Source organism: Bos taurus, chromosome 6, assembly GCF_002263795.3.
Source record: "Bos taurus isolate L1 Dominette 01449 registration number 42190680 breed Hereford chromosome 6, ARS-UCD2.0, whole genome shotgun sequence".
Taxonomy (NCBI): Eukaryota; Metazoa; Chordata; class Mammalia; order Artiodactyla; family Bovidae; genus Bos; species Bos taurus.
Window position 1 is genome coordinate 61,317,654 of NC_037333.1, and position 15,365 is coordinate 61,333,018.

A 15,365-nucleotide genomic window follows, 5' to 3' on the forward strand; every position below is an offset into this window, starting at 1 on the left:
GATGGTAATGAGAAGAAAAAAGCAGACCAAAGCGATTTTACTTTTAAAAAGTCCCCTAAAACTCTACATAAAACTCTTAGTGTCTGCATAGGGACCTTCACAGTCCTCCTACATGCATAAAACAGGACGGAGGGAGGAAGGGGCCACACACACATCTTTATAAGTTCAGTGTCAGAGCTGAGCTGCACGGTCAATGCAGAGTGCAAGTCCCTCCCAGGGGGCCTGGGACCTGGAGGGGCCCTGAGGTCCCTGAGACTTGTGGGCTTTCAGAACAAGGATCTCAGGAGGGAATTTCACAAGCACGGAACATATTTTTTTTTTCTCCCTTGATTCTGCTTTCTAGTTTTTCTCTCCCTCTGCTATTGTTTAATTTTGTGGTTCGACTTTTTGAAGAATGGTGGGAAGTGCCGAGTTAAGCAATACTCTAGGAATGAGGCTCAGCTGCGATGAAACTGGCCTCCCACATCTTTCAAACCGATTGTGAGTCTGTTTAAAACAAGAGGCAGACACAAACACGGAGGAGAGCAGGCAGGATGTCTTATGCATCCTTGTGTGCAGCATCCTCGCCCAGCACACAGCAGGCACAGAATGAATGCCGGCTCAAGGGGACTGGTCCTGTTATCTGAATAGCTCTGAGTTCTGTTTCTGAACAGGAGCCAACAGCCACATCACTTAATGTGTTTTTGAGCAATCTTTTGTTGATCCTTGTGATCCGGTTAATGAAAATGATTAAACAACCAAGTCTGGAACAAAATTATCCTGATGGGAGAGTGTCAGAGTTGAACATTACTGAGACTTGGTCAAGAGATTGGCAAGGAACCAAGAAAGTCCCTGGAAAAGCAGATTTAAGAAATCATGAGTATCCTCATGCTTTTAAAATGAGACAGGCAAGATAAAATAATTTCTATATTTTTTCTTCATGGTTAAGCTGAATCTGCTTCCCTGGTGGCTCAGAGGTTAAAGCGTCTGCCTGCAATGCAGGTGACCTGGGTTCGATCCCTGGGTCGGGAAGATCCCCTGGAGAAGAAAATGGCAACCCACTCCAATATTCTTGCCTGGAGAATCCCATGGACGGAGGAGCCTGGTGGGCTACAGTTCACGGGGTTGCAAAGAGTCGGACACGACTGAGCAACTTCACTCACTCAAGCTGAATCTGATTATTACTAATATTAAATATCTAATACAATATTGCCTAAAAGCTTTAGAGTAATAAATAGTATTTATTAATACATGCCATAGACAAGAAAAATTAAATGACTGATATAATTAGATTCCTAGGAATAATAAAGGCTTCCCAGGTGGCTAAATGGTAAAGAATCTGCCTGTCAATGCAGGAGACTAGGGAGACTCGGGTTTGATCCCTTGGCTGGGAAGAACCCCTGGAGGAGGAAATGGCAACTTGCTCCAGTATTCTTGCCTGGAAAATTCCATGGACAGAGGAGCCTGGTGGGCCATGGGGTCGCAGAGTTGGACATGACTGAGCAACTGAGCATAACAACAGGAATAATAAGCAACTCTTAATGCTCTGAGTATAATTTTATAGGCTGAAATGATACTTACCAGGGAAATGTATTAAGTATGAGTTAAACTATATTTCACACAAAAAAAATACCCACTGAAATTTAGGAAATATCCATAAGGCATGGCTTCTAAGTTTGGTGACAATATCATATATAGGATATTTAAATAAAGAAACAAGTAAAGCCTGGACCAAAAAGAAAAGTTTAAAAGCAGAAGATTCTTTTATTAATAAATATATTTTAAAAGAAAAAGAAAGGCCAATAGTACAGTTTTCAAGATAATGTTAAAAGCACAGATTCTGAGAAATTCTTTAGAAGTCTTGCAAACATTTCACCTTCCATTAAAAGAAAGCAATTTGAGAAACTGCTACCCCAGACCTAGTCTGACCAGCTGGTTAAACTCAGCAAGTGGGTCACAAAGAGGAAAATCTTTGCGTTTCACGGTAACCAGAAGGGAAGAGACTGCACGTGGGCATAGATTTACTTTACACTTTTCAAAGACATGAGAGAGGTTCTTTGCCAAGAAGTTCAGGAAGCACTGGAGCTGAACAGTTCACAGAAGCACAATTCTATGGAGTAGGCCTTGATAACTCAAAACAGACTTTAACTTAGGATATACGCAATATTACAAATTAGAGGGCAGAAGATTGTACGGTCAATAAATAGCCTTCAGAAAAATGCTTGGCTATTTGGAAAATGATTCAGTTAGTGCCTCCCACCATGATTTCCCCACAGATAAGTCTAACTCACAGAATCAAAGATATAAGTGTAGAAAATAGAAACTTTAGAGAGACAACCCCAGACAGAAATGCAGATAAATAGTCTTAAACATAGAATGGCAAGAAACCTGCTGATTCAAATTATGAACAATTATCATCAATGATGGGCTTCCAATCAGGACTCACTTTCAAAATAGCACCTTAGCTAAATCCATTCTCTCACAGCTCCATGTCAAAGTCAATGAACGAGCCTCACCATTTCTGGTCAATGAGGGATTTCTGCCAGACAATCCTGAGAATAGACCTGTCCATTGGCTTGGTCACAATGTTCTCAAAGCTATCCCAGTTTGTGAACCCTGAGTCCTGAATGAATGAATTAACAAATAACTGACATCTACAAGTTCGAGATAAAATAACTTCAAGGAACGTTAAAAATCAAGAGCTCAGGATCTAGTTGCTCTTTACTGAAATCTGACAAATCCCAGAGAACTTACCTGCAGCAAATAACAGCTTTGCACGACAAAGCTAAGTCCAGGAAATACTGCCTCACTCCAAAAGTTAAGGCATATTTGAGGGTTTTCCCATCAATTATAAGAGCAAAGTCATTCTCCTTCCGAAGAGCATCACCCAGAGTAGTGCAGTGACGACTGAGAGTTTCCCGTGTTCCCTGTAAAATTAAACAAGAAATGCCCTCAACACTTACTCCCATTTGTTCTTTCAAGACGTCTTAAGGTTGTTCAGCAGCTACACTTAGTTATTTTTAGTGCTTTTTATGTTTCAAATTGCTTTTACATATCTCCATTCTCACAAAAGCCCCATCAGAGAATATTGGACAAACATTATCAGAAAAAGTAAGTGACTTTTTCTTTTTCTGATGGAACAGTAAGTCATACCCTGTTCCTCCCAGGGTTGGGATCAGATTATACGTCATCCATTCCCCTGCCATCTTTGCTCATTATTCCAACCACATAATCAAAATCTTGTGAAAATATTTTCAGTACAGTATCTTCTTAAATCACAACAACACTGAACTAGTCAAAAGTGCTTAACTATGAATCAAGGACCGATGCTGTAGCTGAAGTGCCAATACTTTGGCCACTTGATGACTACTCATTAGAAAAGACTCTGATGCTGGGAAAGATTGAAGGCAGGAGGAGAAGCGGACAACAGCAGATGAGATGGTTGGATGGCATCACCGACTCAATGGACATGAGTTTGAGCAAGCTCCGGGAGCTGGAGATGGACAGGGAAGCTTGGTGTGCTGCAGTCCATGGGGTCGCAAAGAGTCAGACGTGACTGAGCGACTGAACAACAATAAATGAATCAAGAGGAAAAGTTGGAGAATATAATTTAAATAATTAATGGGTTTTCTTTCAGAGGTATTCAATGCTATTGAAATTAATTCCCAGTAACTCAGAAGAGGAAGGGCAGTATCTATAATGTCTTGCCACTTCATGAATTGGCATCTGTAATTTCAATTATGATTTTATGATGCTGTATTTCAGTTGGGGAGGGTGACATGTGGCCCTAGTAATCTTGGCAGATCCAATAAAAGAACCCATTCCATCAGTGAAGAGTTCACTTTCAGGCAAAGTAAGAACCTTTAGTGTCAAGGAAGGCTTTGTTCACCTCAACCGTACAGAGGGGTTGTATCTCTCTCCCTCTGTTAAGAATTACTGCTTTCCCAGCTCTTCAAAGGCAAAAAGTTTTAAGATACTTCGTATTTCTTTCCAAATCCTGTACTCTTCCTATAACCTAATAGGGACAGCTTATTTCAATAGAGCCCTAAATATGATTATTATTATTTTTAAACAATTATTTATTTATTTGTTTATTGCCCTGTCGCATGTGGATCTTAATTCCCTGGTTAGGGTTCAAACCCACGTCCCATGCATTGGAAGCGTGGAGTCTTAACCACTGGATCACCGGGGCAGTCCCAAGCCCTGACAATACGAAGAAACAGGACACACGCTCTGCACAAGGAGGTGTAAGAAAAAACTGCCTTCCTATTAGAGTTTTGTTCTGAGTGCTATGGTAACGGAGTCTGTAGTTATTTATATAATAAATTTAACAAATCCATATTTATAGAATAAAATATACCTATAGTAAAAACAATACTTATAGAATAATTTTTGTTATACTCATGGGAGATATAATTATTGTTCCAATTTAAGACTGTGGTACAGTTATCTGAGTTATCTTCACAAAGAGGGAAGCAAAGGCAGAGGTAATTAAAATTTTATGTTGCGGATTTTTGAAGGTGGTTTTGCATTCGTATTTCAAATGTGGTTCACACTCTGCTCTGGAATTTCAGAATCTGTTTATCAAAATAATAGAACTGTGCTGTACTATAAAGTAAGACTGCCCAATCCTCCCAACACTGGGACTTTGTTTAACACTTCCCCTGTTCCTTGTTATACACAGTGACATGAAGGACCACCATATAGCAGCATTCTTTGCAAAATTCTCTGTTCACACTTTACATCAGAGGGGAAAGAGCTGTTTTAATTTACAGACCTCACCCTCCTATTTCCTGCTGGAAATTTTTGGCCCAAGAGAATTTAAGAAAATGAGGCAAAAAAAGAAAAAAAGTCAGTAAAATTATGCAAGCAAAATTTACCAATGACTATCCATAGTTGATTACTCTTACTCTGGATTGTCTTAGAAGCAAACTCCCATAGAAATGAACAACCAAGCAAATTAATGCACTGATAAAAAATGAAAATAAGACAATATTTAGCATGTACCACACACCAGTCATGATTCCAAGGGCACACACATAGATACAACACTTCAGTTAACACTTATTACACACCTATGCAGGAGGTATAACTACTGCCCCATTCTGCAGATGATAAGCGTGACACTTTAAAGTTCCTTGCCCCCAAACACACGGCTACTAAATGGTGAAACCCAACTGAGAGTTAAATTTCTGTGCCAGCTTGTCTTTCTCTACATTATCCAGCAAAAACAAAACCAACAGTACCAGGCCTAGCGAATTATAAATGGAATCCCCAGATCATTCCCTCTGTTGTCTCCCCCGAGCCCTCATCATCTGTCTCTCATCTTGTCTTTACCGCCAACAGAGACTTCTCTTCACAAAACAAGCTTGAAACACAAATCATGCCTCTTTCTGCTCTCAAATTTTTCAATAGCTTGCTACTACTTACATGATAAAGTCCAAAACCTAAGCCCAACTAACTTTCGTTGGCTTTTCTCTTTACAGTCTTGACTCCTTTATCCCCTCTCTGGACCACTCTTTTCTCCTGAGCATATCCCACTGTCTCTTAAACCAAGCTTACCTTCTCAAACCCTCCCAGATGCACTCCATGCTACTAAGTCTGTCTACGCTACCAAGACCTCCAGATCCTTGAGGAGCAGACAATGTCTAATCTCGTTCCCAGCCACAAACACAGCTCCTGCAACTACAGATGCTCAGGAAAAGTCATGTTTATGGAATGAGAGCACTGATAAATTCTGATTTCACCCTACTTGCAGCAGTCCATTTCCCCTCTATTATCACTTCTGGTTTGAGAGAAAGAGAGATAGACTGACAGAAAGAGGTGTCAGACTTCTCTTTCATGCTCTTTAATTTTCTAAAGAATAATCCCTATTACTTCAACCATCTTTCAAACCAAGGCACTGCCCACTAAAATGCAGGTGTGTGTATTTGTGAATCTATTTGTCTGCCTGCCTATCTTCCTACTTATCCATCCATCCATACGCCACTCTGTGTGTGTTTTTTTAAGCTTTTGCCCATGTCCCTCCTGATCTGAAAAGGCAAATGAAGCCTGAGATGCACCTAAAGAGGGCTTCCAATTTCCTTACAGACTAGCTGCAAAGTGAGACTGGAAGACAAGTGAACTCCTGAGTTGTGCAAGCTCCCTCATGAACCAGCCTGAGGGCCACAGTCCTGGGCGCCCAAACTTCCCTCCTTCCAGGGTGTTCTCTAACACCATAAGATGTGCTGAGAACTTATTTGTGGCGTCAGGACCCCTGGGTTTGCTGGGTGATTATCGCAGATCTTCAGCGAAATCAAAAGGTGTCAGGAGATGTGCTAGAGGTCACAATTCAGAAGGTGAGTCAACATCTTCACACAGTGAATTCTTTAGTCAGCCCACCTCGGGTGCAAGGTAACAACCACAGAAAAGCTGCAAACATTTTCTTATTTTAGTTTACAGTTTCCTTTTGTAAGCAGATCTGTCGTCGGCTGTGTGCTGCCAGTTACACGTTGCATTTGACCCTTATTTATACTGCCGGGAGTATTTTAAAATTCCTTTATTTATGAAAGTTTATTGCTTCTCCCTTAAGCCTAGGAGCCATACTTTATGGCCATATTGCATTGGAGCTTATCTCCTGTAGCTAGAAATAAATTTATTACTACATTAGCTGTTGCTTTGTTTTCTTTTTGGCTACTGAAGGGGGAAATGTTTAAACATTTAAACTTAGTGACATGTGAAAGTGAAAATATATAAATGAAAAGCTAACTCAGAAAAAGGATAAAAGACCACAGAGTACAACAAAATAAGAGCTCTGTCTCCCTTATGCTACAAAGTCTTATTTGTGGGTGGAAAGAAAAGGAGCATCTGTTGCTATAATCAGGGAGAGTCAGAAGCACAGGCAGTTTGGGGAGACAGGCAGGGGTCCAGGCGTCTCACCAGATGGGGATCCAGGTACGGGAGGGAGCTGCAGAGAAGGTGGGATCTGCCTGCACCTCCTGCAGACTGCATCCCATGTGGACATGCATTTGAGCACTCAGCTATCTGCTCCCTGCTCACGGCCTGCCCCCAGCCAACTGCTCATCAAGAGCCCTTAGGCGCTCCCTCCATGCCTTCCTACTTTGCCAAGTCACAATCCAGTCCCCCACCCACACTTCTCTACTCTTAGTTCCGACCCCACAGAAAGAAAGAAAATCACCTCCCCCAGAGGGCAGGCTCTAGCCAGCTCTCCTCTTTTCTATGGGTGCTCATTGCTATGGATCGCTCCTTTCCCCCAGGTCTAGCCAATTCCACTCTTTCCTGAGGCTACCCCAGACTCCAAATTTACCCCCTGATACTACAGCTAAAAACATTTAGTTAAGAAAGAATTCTCTTAACTTTCCTCTCTCAACTTGAAACACTTCTGTTTCCCTAATCCTTGCTGACTCCTGAGCCAGGTAGTCAGGTGGTGGGGGAGACTGACTTTGCTCGTCTCTGTTCCTCCCTTTTCTCCCTTGTATCTTTATTCTCCCGACTGTCATGCTCTAAGACTACATACTGAGAACAATGAACAAATAAACAAACTGAGACAAGTCCCTCTGACTCTGTTCTTTGAGTCCTCCAGGTGAGATGAATACCTCCACCTTTCAGACTCTCTAAATACTTGTTTATACTTACATAATGCAGCATGATGTATAATTGCTTATCTGTCTATATCTCTAGGTCTCTTTGGGACTGAGGCCCTTGATAAAGAGATGAAATACAATTAATATGAGCTTGGTGGAAAAGGAATAACCAAATTATTAATGACTGGAGACTCTCATGTGGGAAGTTACAATCCTTTGTTGTGTGATTATTCTGAGGATTGTTTTTTGCTGCCCGTAAAACTCCCGTGTAATCTTGGCTACTCTTAATTAGGGCAGTAAATAAAATGTTAGTGTGTTTATTTTATGACAGAGGAAATGGAGAACAAAGTGATGGTTATGATCGAGCATCTCCTTCTATCTTATATAACATAAATTATCTAATGAATATAATGGAATCAGCACCTAGACTAGCTACTTAGTGATCAAGCCGGGTTATATAACAGTGGATTGATGAGAAGAAAACAACTTGTATTTGGTTTATAAGAAACATACTGGAAAAAGAAAAAAAAAAAAAAAAGAAAAGAATGATGCTTGGCAGATAATTAGATTAAGCAGAATTTTTCACAAAAGATAACTCTGACCAAAGGGCCCTAATAAATTTCTATGTGAATCTTCAGGGCATTGCCTGGCCCAACAGATGACATGTTCATATAATACCTAACACGGTGGGGGAAATTTCCCACCCTCTCTTTCTTGAGTTCTTTTGGCTGGTTTAATAATTAAATTGGCACAAGAGAGATTAATGTGGGAAAAAACCCCTTAAATTTAATTAGTGTATATGGAGGTCTCTAGAAATGGAACCTAATAAGTGGCCAAAGCATGCAGCTTTTATGCTTTTTAGAAAAAGAAACAATAAATTTATAAAGACTTGACAAGATAGAGAAGTTTAAACTTTGGTAGTAAATTAGTGAGGAAGTAACAAGTTTTGTTTAAACAGCCTTCTTGGCCCTAAATTTCCTATCTCTGATGATAAGGATGTCTCTACCTCCTGGAGCAGAGAGGCTACCTTCCAAATGGAAGATTTATTTCTTGCTTTCTAAAGACACAGGAGGGTCAGAATGTTTTTCTTGGATTGGTTGGTTTTTCTAGAGTAACTTTAATTCAAAACATTTGATATGCCAGTCTGGAATATTTTGAGAGGATCTACCCTGAGCCACAACATACCCTCCAATGAAATAAAATAATTTTTTAAGAAATCAGAGACTGGCAGCTTTATGATAATTTTTTTTAAACATTACTTTTACATGACCTTTGCCAAGGAAATCCTTGATAAAAATCACTGCGGGCATCCTAGACAATGAATACGATTTTACAGTGAAATAAACGGAAAGCCCTGACTTGTCTGGAAAGTATCCTAGCATGCAAGATGTCGTTTTCATTCTGGCAAAAACTCTGCTTGGAACAGCCTAAGGAACCCAGAGGCCAGATGTGCAAAGAACATGTTAGGCCACCTAAGAACTATGTTTCTGATGGCCCCAAATGTAACGTTGCAGAAAGCACTTGCATAAAAATGGCCCTTTTCAGCTTCTGGCTTTTCTTTCTGATTCCTTTAAGGGGTTTATAGAACAGTTAGTCTTACTTAGGAACATATCCAGGAAACACCCTAGTAGAGAATGTAGCAACATCCCTAAGCAGAGGAAAATGAAAGCCTCTTGTCTTTGACTAGAAGACTACTTTATTCCAGTCTAACCAGCAGAAATGAGGTGAAGATTACACACAGTCTAAGATGTAACACCTAAATGTCATGGCTCCCACACCCTGCTCCAAGGCTGCAGTTACTTACAGCGACAGAAGGAAATGTGCGATCACTCATCTTATCCCAGAGGGTGTCATCAGCGAGGCTAAGCCAAACAGCAAAAGTTAAAAAAGGATACATATATACTTATTGAGTTCAAACTATATGTTGGTGTGTGGGTCTGAATACAAATAAGAACTCAGCACCTGTATTTTTCCTGGGAATCTGTTAAATGTGTGCAGGTCAAATGGTAAACTTATGCTTACCATCATTTTATCATAAATTCACCACCAGTTAAATGACCTAAGCATAGAATTTTGGCTAATGTTAATTACTTTTGGAAGACACACAACTTTGACCCTTGTCGGAATGGCTTGATAAGTGTATGAAGCCTGTGCCTTTCACTTTAGTATTAGCACCTCTGGTTTCGGTTTTCACTTACTTTCCACCAAAAGGGCAAAAGTCAACATACTATTACAGGAAAGTATCTTTTTGAGCAAGATGGTGACTCTGATGAAATAAGACCATTTACCAGAGGTTGAGTCACTGTAAAATAACTTTTCAGAGCTTGTCAGCTGATGTGCACAAGTCATCAGTCAGTGTAGAGAAGGCAGCCATCAACATATGACAAATGAAGTGAAGGGAAGGGAAGTCGCTCAGTCGTGTCCGACTCTCTGCGACCCCATGGACTGCAGCCTACAAGGCTCCTCTGTCCATGGGATTCTCCAGGCAAGAGTTCCGGATTGGATTGCCATTTCCTTCCCCAGGGCATCTTCCCACGCCAGGGACAAATGTATAACCATAAAAAATGGGGCTTCTTTAGTTAGAAAGTCAAGAATGGCCATCAGGGTTCAGATGGTGCTTCTGGGCATTGATAACATTGATGCAAACAATGGAGCCACATTACAAAGAACTTAAGTTTCAGAAGACAAAACATACACTGTGGCTAAGAACTCAAGGTATGCCTCAACTTTTGGTAGCTGCAGAGTATAAGGTGAAAACAAGGTAATCAAACATTTTTCATCTTCCTTGGAATGGAAATATTTATTTTGAAAAAAAGTTCCTTAATGCTGTGAAAGAAAAAAAAAAAACTAAATGAAAAATAAGGAATAGTTTCAACCACTAACAAGTAAAAAATACCAAGAACTTCAAAATACTTTTAGATAAGGTGGCTACATAGGCTCAGGGTTCTAGAAAGGATTATATCCCACATCACATGTCACAGGTAAGTTCATTTCATGGTGTATCAATAAACTTTTTGCCAGGAGTACATGTATATTCCAATCTATCTCCTTATTTATTTTTTCATTTGACTATCTCTAGAAGGCAATCAGGGGCTTCCCAGGTGGCACCAGTGGTAAAGAGCCCAACTGCCAATGTAGGAGACATAAGAGACATAGGTTTGATCCCTGGGTTGGGAAGAGACCCTGGAGGAGGGCATGGAAACCCACTCCAGTATTCTTGCCTGGAGAATCCTACGGACGGAGGGACCTGGCGGGCTACGCTCCACAGGGTCGCAAAGAGACATGACTGAAAAGACCTAGCATGCAGGCACGCAGAAGGCAATGATATGGTATCAAATGGCTTGGGTTGAATCGTTGCTCTCCCACTTTAGGCAGGTTACTTCTCTGAGTCTTTTTTTTTTTTTAATAAGATTGGGTTAATATCTTTCATAGGGTTATTGTTGTGACAAGATGTGCTAACTCAGGTGTCCTGTCCAGTGCTTGGCTCAGAGGTGACATCTGAGAAAGACTAGTTCTTTTCCTTCCTCTGACATCAGATCTAACTGTATTATCCACACATGATGAAGAATGAACGCTCTGCAACTTGTCAATTACCACACAACATCAGTGCAAACCAAGTGGTATATTACTGAGGATTTTCAGTTTCCTTTTGAAATCACCTAACAGCAATTTTATTTCAATCTACTTTTTGATTACTAACACTCAACTCTACTAGCTACTACTTCTTTTATGTAAAAACTAACTGGGAACCTGTCTTCCCTCAATCATAGAAAAGATAGCATTATCCCTTCCCACATGATATGTGGCTCTTGGTAGAGAGTAGGAGGACAAATATTTATCAAGTTAACCTAGACTTTTTCTTTATCTCTAAATTTCTGTCTCTAACCTGAGATAACTCTTGAGCAGAACATAAATTGAAAGTTACAAATTGACTGGCATGTCTCTCTTACTATCTATGTTTTTTGCAGATGACCACATCAATATATGTTAGAGTTTAAGCTCCCATAAAGAATGTGAAGTGTTTTATATATATATATATATATATATATGCAGAGTAAATAGCATTATATGTAAATGAGACCCTCAGAAATAGTAGGTTGAAAACAATGATAAAGAAAACAGTGAGGACTCACTTTGCTGGCATATTTTTCAGCAATCGCACCATCACCTTACTTCTTAGGTACTGATTATTTTTTAAACCAGATTTATAAATATTCATTGGCAGGGGGAAACCTTAGTTGACCTACCTAGTTTTAAAACCTACTATCAATTGACATAAGATGTCAAATAAGAGGATATATATAAGAATCTTAAACTAACATATTTCATTAGCTGTTTTGGTGGTTTGTGGCCCTATCTCATCACCATTTATGACATGAGGTGTTTATAAATTTATGGCCAAATAATGTTTCATTCTTTCTCTATTTTTACACTCTCAGTATTCACAACCTAAAATTACAAATTAACAGAGTATTCCAAGGACATTCTTAATAATACACTATGACCATAACAAGTATGGACCATGTTAGCATGTTCTTAAAGAGTAAGTTATGACTCCCATAAGAACAATGTGGATAAATCACTGGGTATTATTTTTTGACAATGTGTTATTGATTCAGAGAACCACAGGACATTCCATATACCCCCATGCAACACATATATCAACTACTCCTTTACTGCAGGCTGTACGTTGAACTGATCTGTACACTGTAAAGATCATATACCTGGGAGTAAAGAGAAACTATATTTATATACAACTGGTCCATTTAGTATTTATCCCAGTCAGGATCACTAACTAGCTCTCTTGGACAGTTTCTGACCAAAATATCTGGTGTTTCTAAACTCCTAGGCTATATTAGAATATAACCTTCAAAAAACATATTCATATAGAATCAAACCAACATAAAGTAATTTCGCAAAATGGGTAAAGGCAGACAGAAGGTGAAATCATGGACTATGTGGGAAAAGGGGAGCGTGGGATGATTTGAGAGAATAGCACTGAAACATGTACATTACCATATTAAAATAGATGACCAGTGCAAGTTTGATGCATGAAGTAGGGCACTCAAAGCTGGTGCTCTGGGACAACCCAGAAGGGTGGGATGGGGAGGGAGATGGGAGGGGGGTTTAGGATGGGGGGACACATGTACACATGTGGCTGATTCATGTTGATGTATGGCAAAAACCACCACAATACTGTAAAGTAATTAGCCTCCAATTAAAACAAATAAATTAGTTTAAAAAACATATGGTCAAAGAGGTCTTCTAAAACAGCTTAGTGGAAAAGAGTCAAGTGAATGAATTTAATCAAAACATATTGCTAAACATAAAGGAAAGGGAAACAAAAAAATCTTGCTCATGCTTTGCTGATATGCAGATATGAGCTCTTCAGGGCAGGTGTTGATACAAAACACTATAATTGAGGAAATGGTCCAATCTCCCAATAGGGTCATGCCATGTGAAAAAGGTCAAAGGTTACAGGATGGAAGAAGGTAGGAAGAGGAAGTTGTAGAGCTAGGTAAATTGCTCTTGGCCCCTGGGCAGAGGTTTGGGATTTGGGGTTATGATAGGTTCTGTCAGGCAAATAACTCCTTGTGAGGCATCTAGTCTCGTTTGGGGTACCCTAGAGAGAAAGGCTGAGAAGTGTCTAATCTGGGTCCAAGTCTGTCTTGCAGTGTAGGATGGAGGCACCAAGCAAAGAAAGACAAACCCCGGGAAAGGAAGGAAGAGTGAGGCAGGGGGTATAATTATATAATTTAAATAGTTTTGTGGATAAAGGCTTTTACCAAAGCCCTCATAGTAATTATTTGAAACCACCACTGAAAGCCTCCTAAACACTTATTTTGAGTTTGGTATTAAATATTCTCCAGCGGCGGCAGTGACTCAAGCGCAGGAGGAAGCATCCTGGAGGAACTGGGTGGGCAGACATCCAGTCTCTCGTATGGCCTTCAATTCAGCCAGAAGAGACTGCTTAGAATATACAACCATTTTTTTGAAAGTAAGCAAATTACCAAATCAACGGTTTGGAGAAAGTAACAACTGGTGTCTGTGAGAAATTCTTACCAAGAACCACAAAGAAAGCTAAGGTTGGGTCCATTTTCCTAATGATTTGAATTAATTCATGTAGGAATACAGAGGAATCATTATCTACTGTGTTTTCTCACTGCAAATTCCAAAGGCACACCATTTCCATTATTTTCAACATCCATTTAAAAAAAAATCCAGAGACACTGATGTATGGAACAGTCTTATGGACTCTGTGGGAGAGGGAGAGGGTGGGAAGATTTGGGAGAATGGCATTGAAACATGTAAAATATCATGTATGAAACGAGATGCCAGTCCAGGTTCAATGCACGATACTGGATGCTTGGAGCTAGTGCACTGGGACGACCCAGAGGGATGGTATGGGGAGGGAGGAGGGAGGAGGGTTCAGGATGGGGAGCACATGTATACCTGTGATGGATTCATTTTGATATTTGGCAAAACTAATACAATTATGTAAAGTTTAAAAATAAAATAAAATTAAAAAAAAATCCATGTACAACTGTCATAGTAAAATGGAATATAGGGTCTTCTGTAAATTTCATAAATACCAGATACCCAACATCACCAATTCCCAGAAGAGCACTTCTTTCCCAGCTGCTCTGGAGCCTTGGTGGTGAGTAGGAAGGGGAGGCAAAGACAAGTTGGAAAATCTGGGGGGGAGCTCCCAGAAGGCTTTTTTCTGGGACTAAGGCCCTGTTATTTCTGGAGAAGGAAGGGTTGTTTAAAAACAAAAGGAAAAACAATTTTGGGATTAAAGTCATCTAGGTCAAAATTTAGGATCCCACATTTGCTAATCCTGTGAACCCATAGTCTCCATCTGTAATTGAGACAAACATCATCATTCATGTAGGAACGGAGGCAAAAAGCAACTATGTGCCAATAAAAGAGTCAAAATGAAAAAAGGAACAGAGGCGAGTGCATACAGACACACCTGGGACACAGCTTCCTGCAAACTGTCAGTTTAATAACTCATCAAAAGACATGGGTGGCAGAGGCGCAAAGAAGTCCCAAGGCACAGCAGTCTGTTCCCCTCAAAACTGCCCACAAGCTGTGAGGAAATGGCAAGAGGGTAGACTGGTTAGAAAGGATTTATCGGTAATTCTAGGTCTCAGAGAGCTCTTGAAAGAGCTCAGATGTTTAGCCAAAAAAAAAAAAAAAAAGAGAGAGAGAGAGGGATAAAGACCATTCAAGCTTGTGGCAGGAAGAATTTCTCAAAACAGAAATACTATGGATTTGTGAACAACTTCACTTTGGGTTCTGCACACAAGCCAAGATTACTGAATTTTGTTTAAGAAAAGGGGACACATTTAGTTTTTCTGAGACCAAACAATGGACTCGATGGAACTTTTTCAACCACAAACTCTGCTTTGTGGCAGACACTATCTTAAATCAGAGGAAAAGGGAACAGATTATTTGTTCATATGTTATTTTCATTTTTGTAATGTTTACTTTTTTTTTTTTTAACTAACCCATTTCTCTCAAATGTAACAAAGTTCGCTTTCTTCACTGAGCGCTACTTGAAGCAAGCTGTGTGCCAGACAGTATTTGAACAATCATCCTGCAATGGGACATTACAAAAACATATCTTTGCTTCTGATAGGGACACATTAACACCTTAAACGTTAAACTGAGCTCTTAAACATTTTCAGGCCAAAAAGCTGAAACAACTTTGCTAATGGTAACAGAGAATTCACAATCCTAAAGATCCAAAGCTGGCAGTGGAAGAAAATTCACTGTGGTTTAAAACCTGCCTGAACT

The 15,365-nt window shown here is 39.9% G+C and overlaps 1 protein-coding gene across 9 annotated transcripts in view; it reads right to left on the bottom strand.

Moving 5' to 3' along the window:
* ATP8A1 (ATPase phospholipid transporting 8A1) overlaps window positions 1-15,365 on the bottom strand; it is a 238,136-nt gene that overhangs the window by 77,624 nt on the left and 145,147 nt on the right. For all 9 annotated transcript variants that reach the window (XM_024993042.2, XM_024993040.2, XM_024993038.2 and 6 more), the window contains 1 exon segment: window positions 2,734-2,906. In XM_024993042.2, coding sequence (XP_024848810.1) covers window positions 2,734-2,906 — 173 coding nt within the window.